This window comes from Merops nubicus, unplaced genomic scaffold, assembly GCF_000691845.1.
Source record: "Merops nubicus isolate BGI_N331 unplaced genomic scaffold, ASM69184v1 scaffold26605, whole genome shotgun sequence".
Taxonomy (NCBI): Eukaryota; Metazoa; Chordata; class Aves; order Coraciiformes; family Meropidae; genus Merops; species Merops nubicus.
The window spans coordinates 44099-60722 of NW_008612054.1; the positions used below are offsets into that span (position 1 = coordinate 44099).

Below are 16624 nucleotides of genomic sequence, written 5' to 3' on the forward strand. Positions count from 1 at the left end.
CTTTCCCTAATAAGTTATGATTCTTGGCATTTTATTTTTTATTCTTGGTGTTTTACCAGGTTTATACCAAATTAAGTTTTTGTCAAAGTTCCAGCTTCTGTATTCCCACTGTGTCTTTAATTTTTAATAACAAATAGAAATAGTCCATATTTTAAATTATTCCTTTGTGTTTGAATTAACTCCACTCCCTGAAACCTTAATAAGACTACTCTGCACCTCTAATCTTTCTTCCTAACTTGGAAACTGGCCACCAGCCTTTCAACCATGGAAGCTGTCACTTTTACAAAGGCTGTTAGGTAGTGAGATCCTCCATAATACAGATATTTCTGCCATTAAAAAAAAAATTGCATTGGCTTACAGATTTTGGGGTTTTTTTGAGAAATCAAATCCTCCAGAAGAATAAACAAAACCTATAAGTGTATGTGTGTTCCCTCTGTGTAGATTATTTTCTCTGTTCTTAGAAACAGCTGTGTCACCAAAATATTGGTTTTTAAATTATATTTCCCAACTTCACCTTATGTTAAAGCATGCCAACGTTTTGTATTCTCTAAAGAAAAGTGATATTCTCCTGAGTCTCAGCTCTGTGCATAACTAGACTGTTTGTTGCATTGAAAGCTGCTTTTGCAGAACAGAAAATCTCAATTTTTTTCACTCTCAATGAAAATGGAAAGCGACGGGAAGTTATTTGTAAAAATAAATTTAAAAAAAAATCCAGCATAAATAGTACACAAGTCATATATTAAATGATTTCCAACATCCTGAATGTTTGCCCTCTATCAAAATGTGTTAGAGTTGAAGTTCTAAGGTGTTATTTCTCCTCTAGTATTCTATGTAATGATTTCCACTGGAGCTATCTTTTTTTTTCTTCTGGTTCCCATTAGTTCACTTTGAGCAATTCAGATAACTCCTACAAGAAAGAATTAGCTTGTTCAGAGAATGCTGTTCTACAGTATTGTTTCTTTAGTATTTGAATATCCACCTGAAATACTTCAGTGCTGAGAACCACATATGATGTTTTTTGGAAGAACTGCCAAATTACACATACTTACTCCTTAAGAACATTTTTGAGTCAAAACACGAGTTTGGCACTCTGACTATTCAGTAGATGTTACGTTTGCTGTGAAATCAATTAGCTTTAATAGAGTGAGTTGTGGAAATGGAAACGCTGTCCATGTACCAGGTAAATGTTAGTGTGAATGAAGGATAGTGGTGGTATTTGGGCATAGATTTTAACACACTTTCCTCATTTCCCTGTAGTGTTCTCCATGTGCTCGTCCTGAACATAGCAATTGTAGGAGCTGGAGTAGCCATGGCAAGATTTTATCCAAACATAGGCGGTATCATAAGGTGAGTGTTGCTTGCACAGTGAACTTGTGGTGTTGCAGCATGTGAGCCTCTTGGTGTTGAAAAGGAACAGTAAGAGTGATGGTAATTCTGTCTTTGTTATTTTGTGAAGCTTATACCTTTTAAGTTGTAAGTAATGGTTTAGAAGTATAAACAATCATCTCTTTTAAAGTTCTGACAAGCAGCTATCTGTAATTGTGCCTCTGTATCTGAGGTGATTGGGATGATTCCTTGAGTTTCATGTGAGCTGTGTCTGAGGTCCTTGTAACCACACAAGTGAAAGAATGTGGTGTCAGTAGAAAAGCTGCATGGTTATTCTGTGGCTTCTCTCAAGTTTTTGTTTTGTGTTAAGACTGTTGGAAGCTGTTTTGAAAGTCCATTGTAAAGATCCAAAAAAGCAAATAATTTCAAAGGGAGAAGTAACATAAAAGTAGTACTCTAAATTATGTCTTAAATTTACCATGTCAGGAAACACCTAGAATTTCTATAATTGAGAAACATTAGAGGAATCAATCTAATTAATTTTATTTTCTGCATTTAACACCACCATGTTTGTAATCATTGTCAGTCATTCTTAGTTTGCGTCTTTCCTACAGCAGCCAGGAGAGGGGGTTGTTTAAAAATACAGAAGTCTGCAATTGTAAAACCAAGAATGACAGGTTTGGGTCTGACAAGAGTAGCAAAATAGCTTACTTTTGATCAGTGGCTGATCTTTGAGGCTTTTTCCATTTCCTTTTTTTCCTGTCTCTCCAGAGAAAATTTTTGTATTCCAGTAGTAGAGATGGTCTAGTTATTAATTCCAAAAAAGTATCATGCAATACATTTCTCTGTTTATGAACTGATCCTCACCTCAGCTAACATGTTCGTATTGTGCTTAGTAACCAAACATTCTGAAGAGTGAACTTCCTGCTTATAGATTTTCTATATACATTCTAATGTAGGTATTTGCTGGTTTTGTGTTGCAGATGGTTACTCTGTAGTACGATGTTTCCTCTGAATAAAAGGAACAGTCAAATATTTGAAATAAAATACATTTTTACTTAATAACGCGCCTTGGGCTGTGGTATAGCTTAGCAGGTGGAAGCTCACAAGAGAGGAAAATAATGAGAAGGTTTTGGTGAGCAAGGGAGCGGTTAGAAAAAGAATGGTCAAATATTTCACTTGCTGTGATTGATCATGTTAACAGGAAGGCAGCATGTTGATCTTTTCAGGTCTAGAGTATGGTTTGCTAGGAGCTTGTTAAATAAATGGGAACAAAAATTGCAGATTCAGGAACATTTCTATGCTTGCATGCTTTAACATGTGTCCTCAAATGGCTGGGGTGCAATGAGATTTACAATTCTGACAGTAAGGGGTGCCGAACAAAGGGTGCACTGCCCAGTCTTTTTCTGTTGCATATTGACAAATTTCTCCAAAGAAAGTGGAAACAGCAAGTCAAAGATAGGGAGTCAATCCCCAGAAGCATCTGGCGATACATCTGTAATGTCAGAGGTACAGGCAGTCGAGGGGTTGAGCAACACAGAGGAGGGTAGTTAAATGCCAGTGAAGGAGGTGGTGGACATCAAGAAAGAGAAACTGTTGTTTAGTAACTGCAGACAATCATTGTTCAGCCAGATTGCTCGCTGGTTTGAGGGTGGAGAATTGCAGCAAGAAATAAGAGTTAACGCAAAGTATGCTTTTTCTTTTTTTTTCCCCTTTTCTTCTCCTCCTCTCCCCCTCTTTCCCCAGATACTCTGGAGCAACATGTGGTCTGGCCTTTGTATTCGTGTATCCATCCTTCATCTACGTGATCTCCCTGCATCGTGCTGGGCAGCTGACGTGGCCAGCATTGATCATTCACATCTTTATAATCCTCCTTGGACTGGCTAATCTGATTGCACAATTCCTATTGTGAAAACTACCCCTTCTCCCAGCGGCTGTCACAAGTGGTACTTTGACATTTGGCAACAGGCTTGAGCAACACTGTCATGCATGAGAATGAGCAAGTCCTCAATATGATATTCTTGAGAAAATCTGCTCCTTTGAAACAAATTCAGAACACATCCCTCGGGCACCCAACAGGAAACCTGTCTTGCTCCTCTAAAACCACAACTTATTTGAAAAGTAAAGTGATTCTGATTTGATTGAGGTAGTTCTCCTGTTTTTCTTGAATGCACATCAAGGATTAATGAGACTCAAATATTTTCATTTTTTACAACACACTTTTCAAAACACACAGTTCTCAACCTCAGGCAGAACTCTTCTTTCCTCCAAAGGAACTGACCTTACCTTTATTAGCAAACATGCTTTTGCAGCATTGTTCAGTAACTGAAGTGCTCTTTTGTTGCAGTTACTTTGCTGTTTTGTTTGGGAAACGAGTATATGATTGTCTTTGCTTTTGGGGGGGGGTTAATTTATAGTCGCTTGCATCAGAATGCACTCTTAATTTTGAATGTGCTATTAAATTGTTTTGGCAATATTTTTCCTCTAGGAAAGTTCAACTAAGAGGAACAATAAACTCGTGTTTCAGTGTTTTATTCAGAACCAATATGTACACAAGTTATTTGTGATCTTACAATGAAAAAAAGTCAAGAGGATAAAAAAAAAAAAAAAAGAAGAAGAAGAAGAAAAGAGAACAAGACAATTAAAATTAGAATTCTGGGCTTGACCTTGCTTCAACTCTGTTAACTGGGCTATTATGTGCTGTGAAGTCTTGTCGGGATTGCATGTGGTTTTATGGGTGCATGTTGAACACAAAGTTCATGACAGACTTGCTCCCTCACTTGTAGGGTCTGTACTCTAGTTGCCTTACTGTGTTCTTCCCTACATTACTCTAGACATTTTGGATGTGAGAGGAGAGATAAAGCTAGCACTCTTCAGAACTGTGGACTAAATAATTTAATTTTTAGATAGTTACTAACAGAAACTGCCAGAGTCTGGGGAGGGTTTTGGTGTGGATTTTTTTTTTTTTTTACTTCTTGTTTAGAGGATGCACATTATGTGGCACGCAGACACCTTTCTAGGTGGTTAGAGAGAGCAAAAACTCTTCTTTGTACAGAATTTAAAACAATGAACAAATGTAGAATAATTGAAAGAGGACTCTGAGCAATGCTATATTCCCAATTAAGTAAAAGAGGGAAGAAGTTGGAGGGATACAATATTTGTGAAGTAGGAGCTGAAATGGGAAAGATAATTACATTGCAGGGTAAGAGTTCATATTTTCACCAGAAAGACAATGGAAAGCATAACCAGATTATTACCATGCTTCTCTGGTAAATGGTGATGAGTTTTTGTAGTAATTACGTAAATCCCTTTGAATTAGGCTCCTCAAACTATGTAAAGGACACTCATCTGCATTGGATTTGTATGAAAGACAAGGTCATGCAGGTTTCAAGTATTACCTGCAGAACAGAACAATTATTTCAGATTCTCCCTTTTTTTTCTTGTGAAACTTTTTGTGCTTTTAAAGCAGAATTGGAGAATACATCTATCATTTTTTCTGTATTAGAGAAAAGTATTTGCCCCATCATGCTCATTTTCCATGCGTATACTCATGTCTTCCACTGCTTGGTTTCCTTATTATCTAGGACATACCTGTCCACCCTGTTCACTGCCTGACAGTGAGCATGTCTTCCAGTGCTGACACCATTAGCACTGGCCAACACATCTGCTTTTTAGGGACTGGATCTGACCTCTCCCATCAAATACTTCCCAATTAAACTTTTTTTTTTTTTTTTAATATTTACTTTCCAACAAACTTCCTCTTCTTTCCAAGAAATTTTACAAATATACACTTTCACAAATGCAGTATGTTGCGAAACCCTCCACAGTTACTTGATACGGAAGAGAAGTACTTGATTTCAAGGATCAATGGATCAGTCAACTTAAGCTCTTGTGCTTATTTATTATAGATTCAGTGCTTAATTTAGGCACAAACTGATGAGTGCAGGTACTTCAATTTGATTATGTCCTTCCATGTTCCGTCTGGATGTGATTACATTAGTTAAATCCTTGCCTTTGAAGCAGACCATAAAATGCTCATTGATTTTAGCAAAATTAAATTCTGTTAGGATCTAGTAGTTCAACAGAAATGTCCATGTAAGACAGAGTTCACAGTGAGGTGTCTAAATTACATCTTCTATCTGTTTGTCTCTTTTCCAGTTGAGCAATGTACAATGAGTTAATATTTAAAAGAAAGTTACTCTGTACCTTCCTAAAAGACTGCTTTAGCTCTGGGTTACAGAGACAGGTTCTTGCTGCACTGTTTATTTATACAGATTTTAACAGCTTTGATTTTAATTATAAATGGATAAGTATTGAAGTGATAACAAGTATTTCAATACACTCTCATCACCTGAAGTACATTTTCTTATGAGAAAAGGGTTTTTTTTAATATATATTTTACTATACACAGTTAAGAAATGTGCAAGTGGCAGAAGCAAGTTAAGAGTGTGTAAGTAGGGTGGCATTTTCAGGGCTTTTTAATTTGCCAACAATCAACATCCTAAGTTAAGTAATATTTTAAAATTTAATGGCAATTTAAATGGTCTAAAAGCCCAGAAGTATGTTGCAGTGTCTCTTTTCATGCAAGCACAAAATGTAGCTCTCCACAAATGCACACTTCATCTTGCTTGCTCATGTGACCTGCAGTGATGGCCAGCTAATTCCAATGCCTTACATTCTCTGTTCCAGCAAATCATTACGTGATTTAGTGGACCAGAAGAAGTAATATATGGACCCAATGGCGTACTGTGAAATGCTATTTATTACCTTCTTATAGCAGAGAAATAGTTTCTGCTGGAAATGCTGAATTCTATCTTTACATCTGAGCTTTGCTGGAATAAGCTGTGAGGTGAAATACTGTCAGCTCTAGGCATTGAGTAAGAGTCTAAGGTTTGCTTTGTAACTGGACCAGGATCTTTGTTTGGCACCATCCTTACCTCGCTGCACTCTGAACCTGCAGCCCTCCATGTTATGTGGTAACTTCGTGATGCAAACTAAACTTTTCATTGCATGAGGTTCAAGCCACTGTAATGATCTTTGCTGGTACCATCAAGCTAAAATCCAGATCACAAGATATATAAGGCATTAACCCAGAATGACCTTCAGATTTTGCCAAAGCATCGGCAGGCAGGGAAATTCCCAGGAAGCTCCAAGAGCAGTTGTGGACTTGCCTGTGTGGTGAAGTTGTGTAAGTCTCTGTAGGTGGTTACACGCAGTCTGAGCACCGAGACCAAGAGACTAGTTTTTCAGTAGGACCTCTCTGGTGAACAGAAGTAGTTGTACTTACTAAGGGCAAGGACACATGATGGGACTTCTATGTCTGCCTTCTGTCAAAGAGTTATCTTCTCCACATCTATGCTTGTACTAACCTCATTGCTTTGTATGGGCCTAGTATCATCTGTTCCAGTTTCTTAATGTTATTATGGCCCAGATTCTTCCTTTCAGCTTCTCAGAGGCTTCAAAATCTCCTGTGTTTATTTGCTCTTGGTTTCCCCTTGTTCTTCCAGTCACTCACAGCTGCATCTGTTCCGACAAATCAAATTTTCCTGTTCTGTCTGGATTAATAAGTTAATGTTGGTGCATTAAATCCTGTAGCTCAAATGATCTGCACAGCAAAAATGAACATTCAGGATCCAAACACTGCATCGTTTAAACGGAGAGGCTAATGGAGGACATTTTACATAATACTTCCTTTTTTCTTAAAAGTTCAGCCTTTCAAACGCCACATACGAAAAAATATATAAAGACAGTGGCATTTGGTCACAATACTGAACACTGTTGAGCTGACAGTTTGACCACACAACCACCAGACTTCACCCTCTACCAGGTTTCTGCACAATGGTTGGCTTTGTACTACATGGTCTTCTTTTTCTTTATAGGGCACCAGCTTGTGTGAAGGTTGTGAAGTATGAAGATTGCCAGAGTAGTTTGTGATTCCCTGTTGTTGCTCAGACTTGGCACCTCCTAATTTTGAGTGTTGGACTTTTGGGCAAATATTATTTAACATGCAAGAATGTGCAGTCGGCCCTATTATTGCTTAGAACTCCTCTGTGGTCAGTGTCTGTGAATGTCCCTCCAGCATGGCACAATAGCAGAAAGCTGAGAGGAAGCCAGTGTAACTGAATGCTGGAGCTGCTCTGGTGAGGGGGGACACTTGCCAGAGTAACCAAGACAGCTGAATCTCTGATATATAGCCTACATTTTTGGTAAGTCCCAAAGACCCCTGTCTCTGTACAGACAGACTGATGCTACAACAGCCGTTTTCAGCAGCAAAAAGATAGTAAGGAAGGTCAGAGATACGATGGCCTCTGGAAAGTGTATTTTTGCCTTTCAGGATGTTTTCCTCTAGAGGACAATTGCACTAGAACATGTCAAGATTATAATGGATATAAAGGCACCTAAGGAAAAATAATAATGTGAAAAGGATTAGTGATTGGTGTAGTAGCTGGTACAAGTTGTATCCCTCTCACTTTCAGTCAGAAGCAGAAATTAATTTCCATGGCCAGTTCATGAAATCTGGGGGCTGTCTTCAGCAATTAAAATGCTGTTTTAGGAGAGCTCTTGGTTCCTAACAGACAGTAAAATATTGATGATATGCGAAGTGCTGATATGGGGGTTTTAGCTCATTGTACCCTGCTTGATGGGGGAGTACAGTGCAAGCTTTTACCCTCTGAGTTGGTGATCTGTGAGGCCGGAGTCACGACCAGCATATTTAATTTCTTCTGCAGTTGAGAACACCATTCAGTTTCCTTGGAAATGAACAGGACACAACTTGCCAGACACTCTCTACCTCTCTCTCCTGTAATTTCAGATAGTGGAACCAGTGCTACATAACTGTTGCTGTGTGGTTTGTATTTCTAAACACCAGCTGATCTGAGCAGGGCAGGAAGGATCTCTTTCTTTTTTGAAATTTACCGAATTACGGCTTTTCCTGTAGGCCTCTTTTTTGTAGCCCTAAAGTAGATTAAACAGTCCAGATGAAAAATGTGGCTTTCTATAAAGCAATTTTTGGTCCCTTCTTAGTATGTTTATGTTGCAGCTTGGCTAAAACTCATTGAATTATTTCCAATAGCCCAAAGACTGTTTAAAAACTGCTGTCCATGTGTTTCTTTTCATCATTGTTTGAATGGTCTTTTCAATCCTGAGGACCTTGTTCACTTCTGACATTTCATTAAACTGTTAGAGGAAGTTGAGATTAGTCAGGTCATTTCAAATCAACACAGCAAAGTCATTCAGCTGCAGTATGAGGGGAGGAGAAATGCCTACACATTAAGTTCCAGGCGAGATACTAAATGCCACACCAAACAGAGACATTGTCCCCACAGCCCAGCTGGCTTCATCTCTTGGAGCAAAAGGAGATTGTATTACAAAATTGCACAGGGCATTCAAATTACAGGCTGGTTATGGGAGGAAAGGGGAGACTGGTTTGCATTGAAGCATTTTTGTTTATCTCTGCAATGGATGTCTGTGTTTTGCATACAGATGTGTACTAGTGTTTTGCCAATGACCAGGCCCAACAAAAATGATAGCACCAGCAGGGAGATGAACCAATACACAGACTGTATTGTAGACAGAAACGTTACTATATGAATGACCGCCGGGGGTACAAACAGGTCAACCAGCTCATACATGATCAATGCCACCCCCAACGATTCCACAAATGATATGACTCGGCCCACAACAGGTGGGCGCGGGGTCTCCAATGGTTGGTAGGGAAACCAGCCAGCCCAGCCAGTTATATACATAAGAGAAAGGTGCCCACATGGCAATTCTCACCCGATCGGCCCACGTTTGCAAAGGCCTAAACAGACCAGGGCCCAGCTCCAGGAGAGTCAGGAGGTCTGCCCTGAACCAGGACACTCTGTGGAGTGCACTCCACAGACAGACACTCCTGACTCCCTGCAAGTGGTCCCAGCTCTTATCCCCAAGCAGACACCTGACCTTTGTTCACTCAGTGCGGGACCCCTGGGGCTCATTTCCCTTCTGGCTCTCCCTGCAGGGCCGGCCACACCCTGGGGGGAAGCTATAAGGCAAACTCACCACCTCTGTATGAAGGGCTGTGGGAATCACCCATACGTCAACCTTAATTCAGGGCTCGGGGTTCAAACCCCAGCATTTCAACTAGCAGCCCAGGTTGGGATACCAAGTAAGCATAAGCAAACTCGGGGACACCCTTCACTTGCCAGCATAAGAGTTCAAGGGGTGAGGGCTGGTACAGGGTGGCAGATGCAGTGAAGATCATACCTGCTGGTGCTTTGTGTGGGCTTTGTGGTTTGGGCTTTGGAACAGCTCGTGTTCACTCAGCATGTCTTTTCCTGTAGAATCACAACACTCTCTGCTTTGGGAAGACTGAATCTCACCTATCTTGTGTGCAGTCCTTTGGCTTGAGAGAAAGGATTTTCATAACTAAAATCCTCTGTTATGGAAATATAGCTGTTATTTAGGGTGCAGGCAGATTGACAATAACGGGCGAAAGGCCATACCTGCCTCTCTGAGAGTTACCATGAGCAGTTCAGTCTTGGCCTGGAAACTGCTGGCTTCTTCCTGAAACTGGATGTATTCAGCCCATGAAATTACTTCACATTTCTTTATGGTGCCCCCACTCCTTAACTATTTCTACAGTGGTCATTCAGGTTCAAGTGTTACCTTGTCTCTCCTCTTGATATGTGGTACACCAAAAGGGGTGAAAAGTTATGGATAACCTCTGATAACCAAACTCCAACTAGTTGTGATTTCTTCTCTGAATAATTAATTGGGATATTTAAGGTGTAACAAAATTTACTACTCTTAATTCGGGGAGTGGGACAGGAGCGGTGTAGATTTTTTTAACTATAAATTTTTTAAGTATAAAACCAGTCTTGGTCTGTGAAAACAGTGAGTAGCAGCTGCACATGCTCTTCCTTCTCCCACTCCAACAGAAGAAAACAAGTTTAGTTAAAGAAAAACAAGATGACAGTGTTCACACTCTTGAGAGCACTTGTTTCTACCACAGATGGCATTTATTTCCTGCAGACAGCCAGCTACCTATTTCGTATTTCATAGCAATGGCAAGAAATGATGGGCTAGAGCCCCTCCAGAAATAAACTGTTACACACAGGTGCACAGTTTTTCATTCCTTTCCTGTCTGTTTTCATAAGGGGACTGACTGGGGCATCAGAAAACTCAGACGGCCCAATGAACCCCTTTCAGACAGGTTTGTTCATCTGATTTGCACATTGATAATGAATTGCCATTTAATGGCATCAAAAGGGTACGTACATGACCACGGGCTTCCATGCCTTCTCTGGGAGTTTAGGAGACTGTCCCAGTTCTTCCCAATGTGAAATCTGCCCTCAATCCCCATCCACACTGGAATATCTACACTTACCTCCAAGGCCAAACTGCAAGTAAACTTCAATCATTGGTTAAACTCGTTAAAAACCTAGCTTCTATGGATTTATTGTGAGGGCATCACACCGTTTTCTTTAGCACGACTGAGTCTTTTATCTTCATCCCTTGTGTTTATACAGGGTTAAACAGGTCATTGGATGGCAAAATGTTTTAACATTCCATGTGCTTCCCAGTGCACCCTGACTAAAGCGAGTCTCTCAGAAATTAACCTGATAAAAGTACTTTCTGTGTTGAATCAGGGATAGAAACACATCAGCTCCGCTTTATCCAGTATGTGAAGTGTCTGGAAAAAAAAATAGCTGAAAAGTAAGATCTGTAAGAAAGACAAGTACAAAAAGAGAAGCTTTAAAAGTCATCAAAATGCACATAAAAGTTTTCTGGCAAGGGCAGCCTAGACCTCTGGCTTACTTGGGACAGCTGCCATCAATAGGAATCTTTCCCTTTGCCTTGAATGGGCACTGATTCAGGCCTTGGAGAAACTGCTTTTGAAAAGATTTTGGCAGCTGGGAGAAGATTCCATCAGAAACAGCAGGACTCTCCACGCAAGAAGCTGAGTACACTTCAGCAGCTGCTCTTCAGGTGCGGTTGGACCTGCATCTCAGTTTATGTGGTGTATTGTTGAGTGTGATATAATAGATTCATCTTCAAAAAAGCTCTGAATGAAACACTGAAAATGTCAGTACCAAAATAGAACACAACATATAAGTGGGAAGCACAATCTGATTTTTAATTTTTTTTTTTTTTTTAAGTGCAGTAATAAATCATACAGGAAAAAACAGAATACCTTTAAGTAGCCTCAGCTGGCTATTTGATTCCAGGGTGGATCTTGGTTTTCTCTGACTTCCTGAGCAAAAATTTACAAGCACTTTGGTATTTGTGTGTGGATGCATTGGTTCTCCCCTATCTACTTGTTCTTGCCTGTTAGTTGTCAGCAGCATTTCTCCACGGAGTATTTTATGGCACTTGAACCACATGGAGGGTGTGCACCAAGCTGAACCTGCTAAATTTGGTGAGTAATCCATTGTGTACAGATGCTGTCATGTATTTCTGAGGAAGAAAAAACACTAGGGGCACTCTCTCTTCTTCAAAAACACTTGTAAAGAATGGTCCCAGAACTTTAAAACGTGTTCATTTTTCTAAGTGCTGTGTGAATTTCCATGCAGTTCACTACCTTCATTACTGACTAGAGCCACAAACCTCAAGCAAGCAGACAGCTTGAGAGAAGCTGTGAATGTTTTTAACCACGTTTATTTTAAAATGTTAAGCCAAAGTATATATAACATCATGGAAGATTCAGAACTCAGTTTTCTGCCATGTGCTTCTCCATCAGCCCTACCACTTGTCCATTGTATTGCACTGCTACTTAGAGCAACTACTCCAGTTTTGCTTAACCTGACTATCAACAAACTGTCCCTGTTCTGGCACTTCTGGTGGCAGTTCTTCAGCAGATGAATAAATAATTGCGTAGCCTATCAAGTATCTCTGCAGAGGAGCCGCTGGCTGACCTGTGCAGCTCAAGTAGAAAGAGTCTCCTTTGGGGAATCTAGAGACTTAAGTACTCATGTTGTGGTGCTGACCTGATGAGAGTGGGCACCACTGGGTACACCTGACACACCAATTACACGCATCAATCTGCTGTTGCATGAACCCCTGAAGTGGACATTGCACCCTTTTGTCATGAAGTTTGCCCATGCTGAGCTGTGATCAGTTACATCATATAGCCACCTTGATACTTTAACCCACCGAGACAATGAGTGTGTGACCACAGTCAACTTGACAGCCTGGCTGTCAGAAACAGTAACACATTGTGGTTCTGGCTCTAAGGATTTTGATCTCATCTTATGCATTATGCACGATGGCCTGAGTGAATTCAAGAGTTATGTTTCCAACTGGCAGTAAAGGGGAGGGAGCAATCAGAGCTGGGGTGGTGTAATACAGGTACAGCTGCAGCTGCTCTAGGCTGAATCCAACTTCCAGCCATTCACACCTCGGGGGGGGTTGCCTTCTATCTGGCAAACACATCATCGCTGCTAAACTTGGTGTGACTCTGTGGACTACTTTGATGTTTCTACATCAGGAGTTTTCAAAGAGGACAAAATGATGCCTTACTGAGCACACCAAAACTGTAGAAAAAAAAATAGGAAATTAATAGAAAAATGTCATGAAATGTTAAAAAAGCTAGTTCAGGACACGTGCAGTTCCACCCAGAAAACTAGAGGTGCAGAGGCAGAGGAAAGCATTGTGTAATTGTTTCCATCTTCTTAACACTCACAAGAGTATTAGTAAGATACTCCCAAGCTTCACCAAGCTCTCTCTTCAGCCAGATACTCAAAAGCAGTCAGCCAGTCACCATGTACTCCCGTGAAGCCAGGCTGGAACTATAGGGTTGTACATGAATGACCTCAGCACAGAGCTGAATATTTTAAGAAAACTGTGCAAGTGGAGCAGTCAGTAACTCCATCACACACTGTGCTTGTGTGCTTTTTTTAATGTTCTATATTAGGCTATAAACTGTATGAGAAAAATGGAGTGTGTTACTTATAAAACTGTAGGCAATATGATATGAAAAGTCATTCTCCTTAATAAATTATTTCTATGCTTTTAAAGGCTTGGATTCTTGACAATATATATTTTTGTTTGCTAATATTAAATAAATCCTTTTTGGAGGAGCTAGATTCTGTTGCCTGGCCCTCCTCACAATCCTTATGGCCAACACAGCACTAAATAAACTGAAACAATTTGAACTTTGTAGACTTTTTCTGCTGTGAATCAACTATTACAGAAAAGCCTTTAAGAGTGAGTCTTTTTTTTTGCCTTGAAGAGTTTTGGAGTAGGCCTCCTTTTTCAGTTTCAAGATGACCAAATAGTTCCAGTAATTTCTGATCTTCCTGCCAGTTTATTATTAGTGCAACTGGCTACAAACCAGCTGACTGATGTCAGTCTCATAATAAAGAATGACAAAGCTAGACAAGGGTCCCATGGGAAACTGAAAGAGGAGGATCAAACACAATTGTAAATCTGTGTAAGAGACTACAAGGTCTCTGGCAAGTTTTACTGCTTTCTATAGCATTACTAATTCAACAGGTTTTCTTTTTTTGCCAGGTATGTGCACATTGCATTGTTCTCTGTTTTTTTTTGGGTTTTGGTTTTCTTTTGTTTTTAGTATGTCATGTAACGGAGTACATGAATATTCTTATTTAATGTGAGCGCATAAATCTTTAATATATCTCATTGATATATCCTACAAGGTAGAGCATTGTTAATTATTTGCTGTGCTTCCAACTGCAATCCCAGGTTTGCATATTGCAGTTATATAAAGGAATTGCAATTGTGAAGAAAAGCCATGTCTTCCAAGGCTGCAATAGCAATTTTTCCAGCTATTGTGTGCACAGGAATGTGGCTGCACACACCCAGAGACCTCCAGACATCAGTAAAGCTTATGGATCCTGTCAGCTGCAGAACCAAAACCTAAGCTTTAATATTAAAGCCACCCATGTCCTTCCCTCATCTTTCAGTAGCTCTGTTCTTGATTTAGTCTTGTCTGATTTTGCAACAAAAATTTTAAGAGTGGTATTGTAGAAAAGTCATTGCAAAATGTCTATTGCGAGAAGTCAATCTCTATTATTTGAGACAGAACTAAAACAGATTATAATATGACTCTTCTGGACTTCTTAGCACTAGGTTAAAAATTATACCAGGTTTAGGTTGCTCTTCGTTACTGTCCCCAGTTTTTACTGCACTGACATTTGGGATAGGTTTCTGGGGAGAGTTACATCCCAAAAAGTAAGATTTGTGCAAACCATAATTCCTAAAAAATGAGTTGTGATCTAGGCAGCAAGAGTGATGTAGAGAAGGAAATGCTGTAGGGAGTTATTCACCTCATCCTGAGCTGCAGGGCCCTCGCACCTCACTCTTCTCATTATAGCCAAGAAAAGCTGTTGTGTTTTCTGTATTTACATCTAAAGTCCATTCAGGGATCAATCTGTACATAGGTATCTGAGCTGTCCATGGAATCCAGGACAACACACTCTGCAAATCAGTACATCTCCACAAAAGACATCTGGACTTCTGCATTCAAAAAAAAGTGTTTTGAATAAAATTTGAGTCTCAAAAACTGTTTTAATCTCATTTTCCATTGCCTGAACTGTATCTTTATTGTCATCTGTGCTACTCTGCTGGTGATAAAAAGTTTCCAGCCTTCAGGCAGTATGAATATGTAAAGCATTCCAGCAGATTCAAATTCCATCTTTCCTCAGTGCAAATCTACAAAGGTGGTTTTCCAGCACACATTAGGCAACACCTAACCTTTGAAAAAAATCACTCTGTTTCAGCAGACAAGTGTGCTTTGGGAAGGATTCAAACTTCACTCCTTAAGCCAGACTATCAATTCAATTAAACTGCTTTTAGGATACAATTTCGTATTTCCCATGGTTTGCAACAGTCACATTTAGAGAGGGCAGAAGTTTTACTACAAAGGCACATAGAACCTCGTGATGTCTTTTGCACCAGTATATTAAAAGGTGAGGTTGTGGGTGTGAGGGGGGGAGTGAAAGAGTCTTTTGCTATTCTTCCTTCATATTTGTGATGGCATCTAATGATTAGAGAAGGCCCCAATTTTTTAATTGCAATCTGTTTCTTACTTTTTGTGGTTTTAACACATTTGGATATGATCATTTCAGTCCAAGCTCAGTGCTGCTAATTAATACCCTTTCCTCTAGTTCATTTACAAGCTGGAGTGAATGTCTACATAGACAGGTCAAGTTTTCCCAAAGGCTGGCTTGCCTCTCTTTAGCAGCAAGACCCAGAACAGAAAAAAGAAGGGAACTGAAAGAAATCTTCATGGAGGATTACTCCAGGGCTTCTGGAGTAGGCCAATTATTTTGCTTCTTGGCATCAGTGAATCCCTTCATATTTGTATGGGTAAAGCTGGTACTTGTCACTCTCTCCACTTCACCTTCCTCTTCACCTCTCCCCATGGTTTGCTGTGCCCCTAAGAGCTTTTCGAACATACAGAACAAGGAGGATCCACAGGAAAGGTCATGTAGCGTTAACATTTAATACCATTGCGTCACATACCAAGAGAAACAGGAGTGTTCCCTTCCAGCCTCTTGTTCTCTTTCCTTAACCCCAGAGCTAAATATTAGTCCAACTTGAAATTATTGTAACCAGCTGGAAGGGCACAGATATGTAGAAGATAAGTGCCTATCTTTATATGTGGTCGTCAGGTCAGAGATGAATTAGTCTCTGCCATCTGTAAGAGGAAACTAATGACTGCAAGGAATTCGGGCATTTGTTTTACATCTGTTTGTAACAACAGACGCTCCAGCAGCACAGTGGTCGCCTAACTCTCAACTGGGGCAGTGGTTCAATACTGGCTCAGAGGGAAATGTGCCAGCAGCACCACTGAATGTGCATTACATGTAGGACAGCAGGAAAGTTGGACAGCAGCTTGTTATAACGCTGTTTTGGAAATGCATGAGTCACTGTGTTTCTGGAATCTGAACTTTTCTCAGCATGTTTTTTTGCTAGATACCCTGTCATGTCGTTTGAGAACGGCTGAAGTACTACTGCTGAGTTAGCTTATCCAGGATCTTCATATTGGAATATTCTAATCCATCTCTGTCATCTTCCCATTTCCAAAAAAAACCCCAGAATGCAATCCATTATATTCTTCCATTGTGAAATATTGTTTAAAACAGTTTTGTAATTGACACTAATCTTCTTTATTACAGCAATCCACTGAACCTTTCAGCTCAGCCATTGCACTCCATGACTTCTCTGATGCTTTCAGATGAGGCTCCTCCACTTCTTACTCCTTCACACCACCGTGCATACAATACCCCTTCACCCTCCTATTTCAAAATGCTCCTTGCAAGACTGAACACTAACAGCCCTGATAAAATCATGT

General features: G+C 40.0%; 1 protein-coding gene across 1 annotated transcript in view; it reads left to right on the plus strand.

The window, feature by feature from the left end:
• Positions 1–3238, plus strand: part of SLC38A9 (solute carrier family 38, member 9) — a 38882-nt gene extending 35644 nt beyond the window's left edge. The window contains 2 exon segments of the mRNA XM_008941436.1: positions 1258–1347; positions 3073–3238. Coding sequence (XP_008939684.1) covers positions 1258–1347; positions 3073–3238 — 256 coding nt within the window.
• Positions 3239–16624: the final 13386 nt, after the last annotated feature.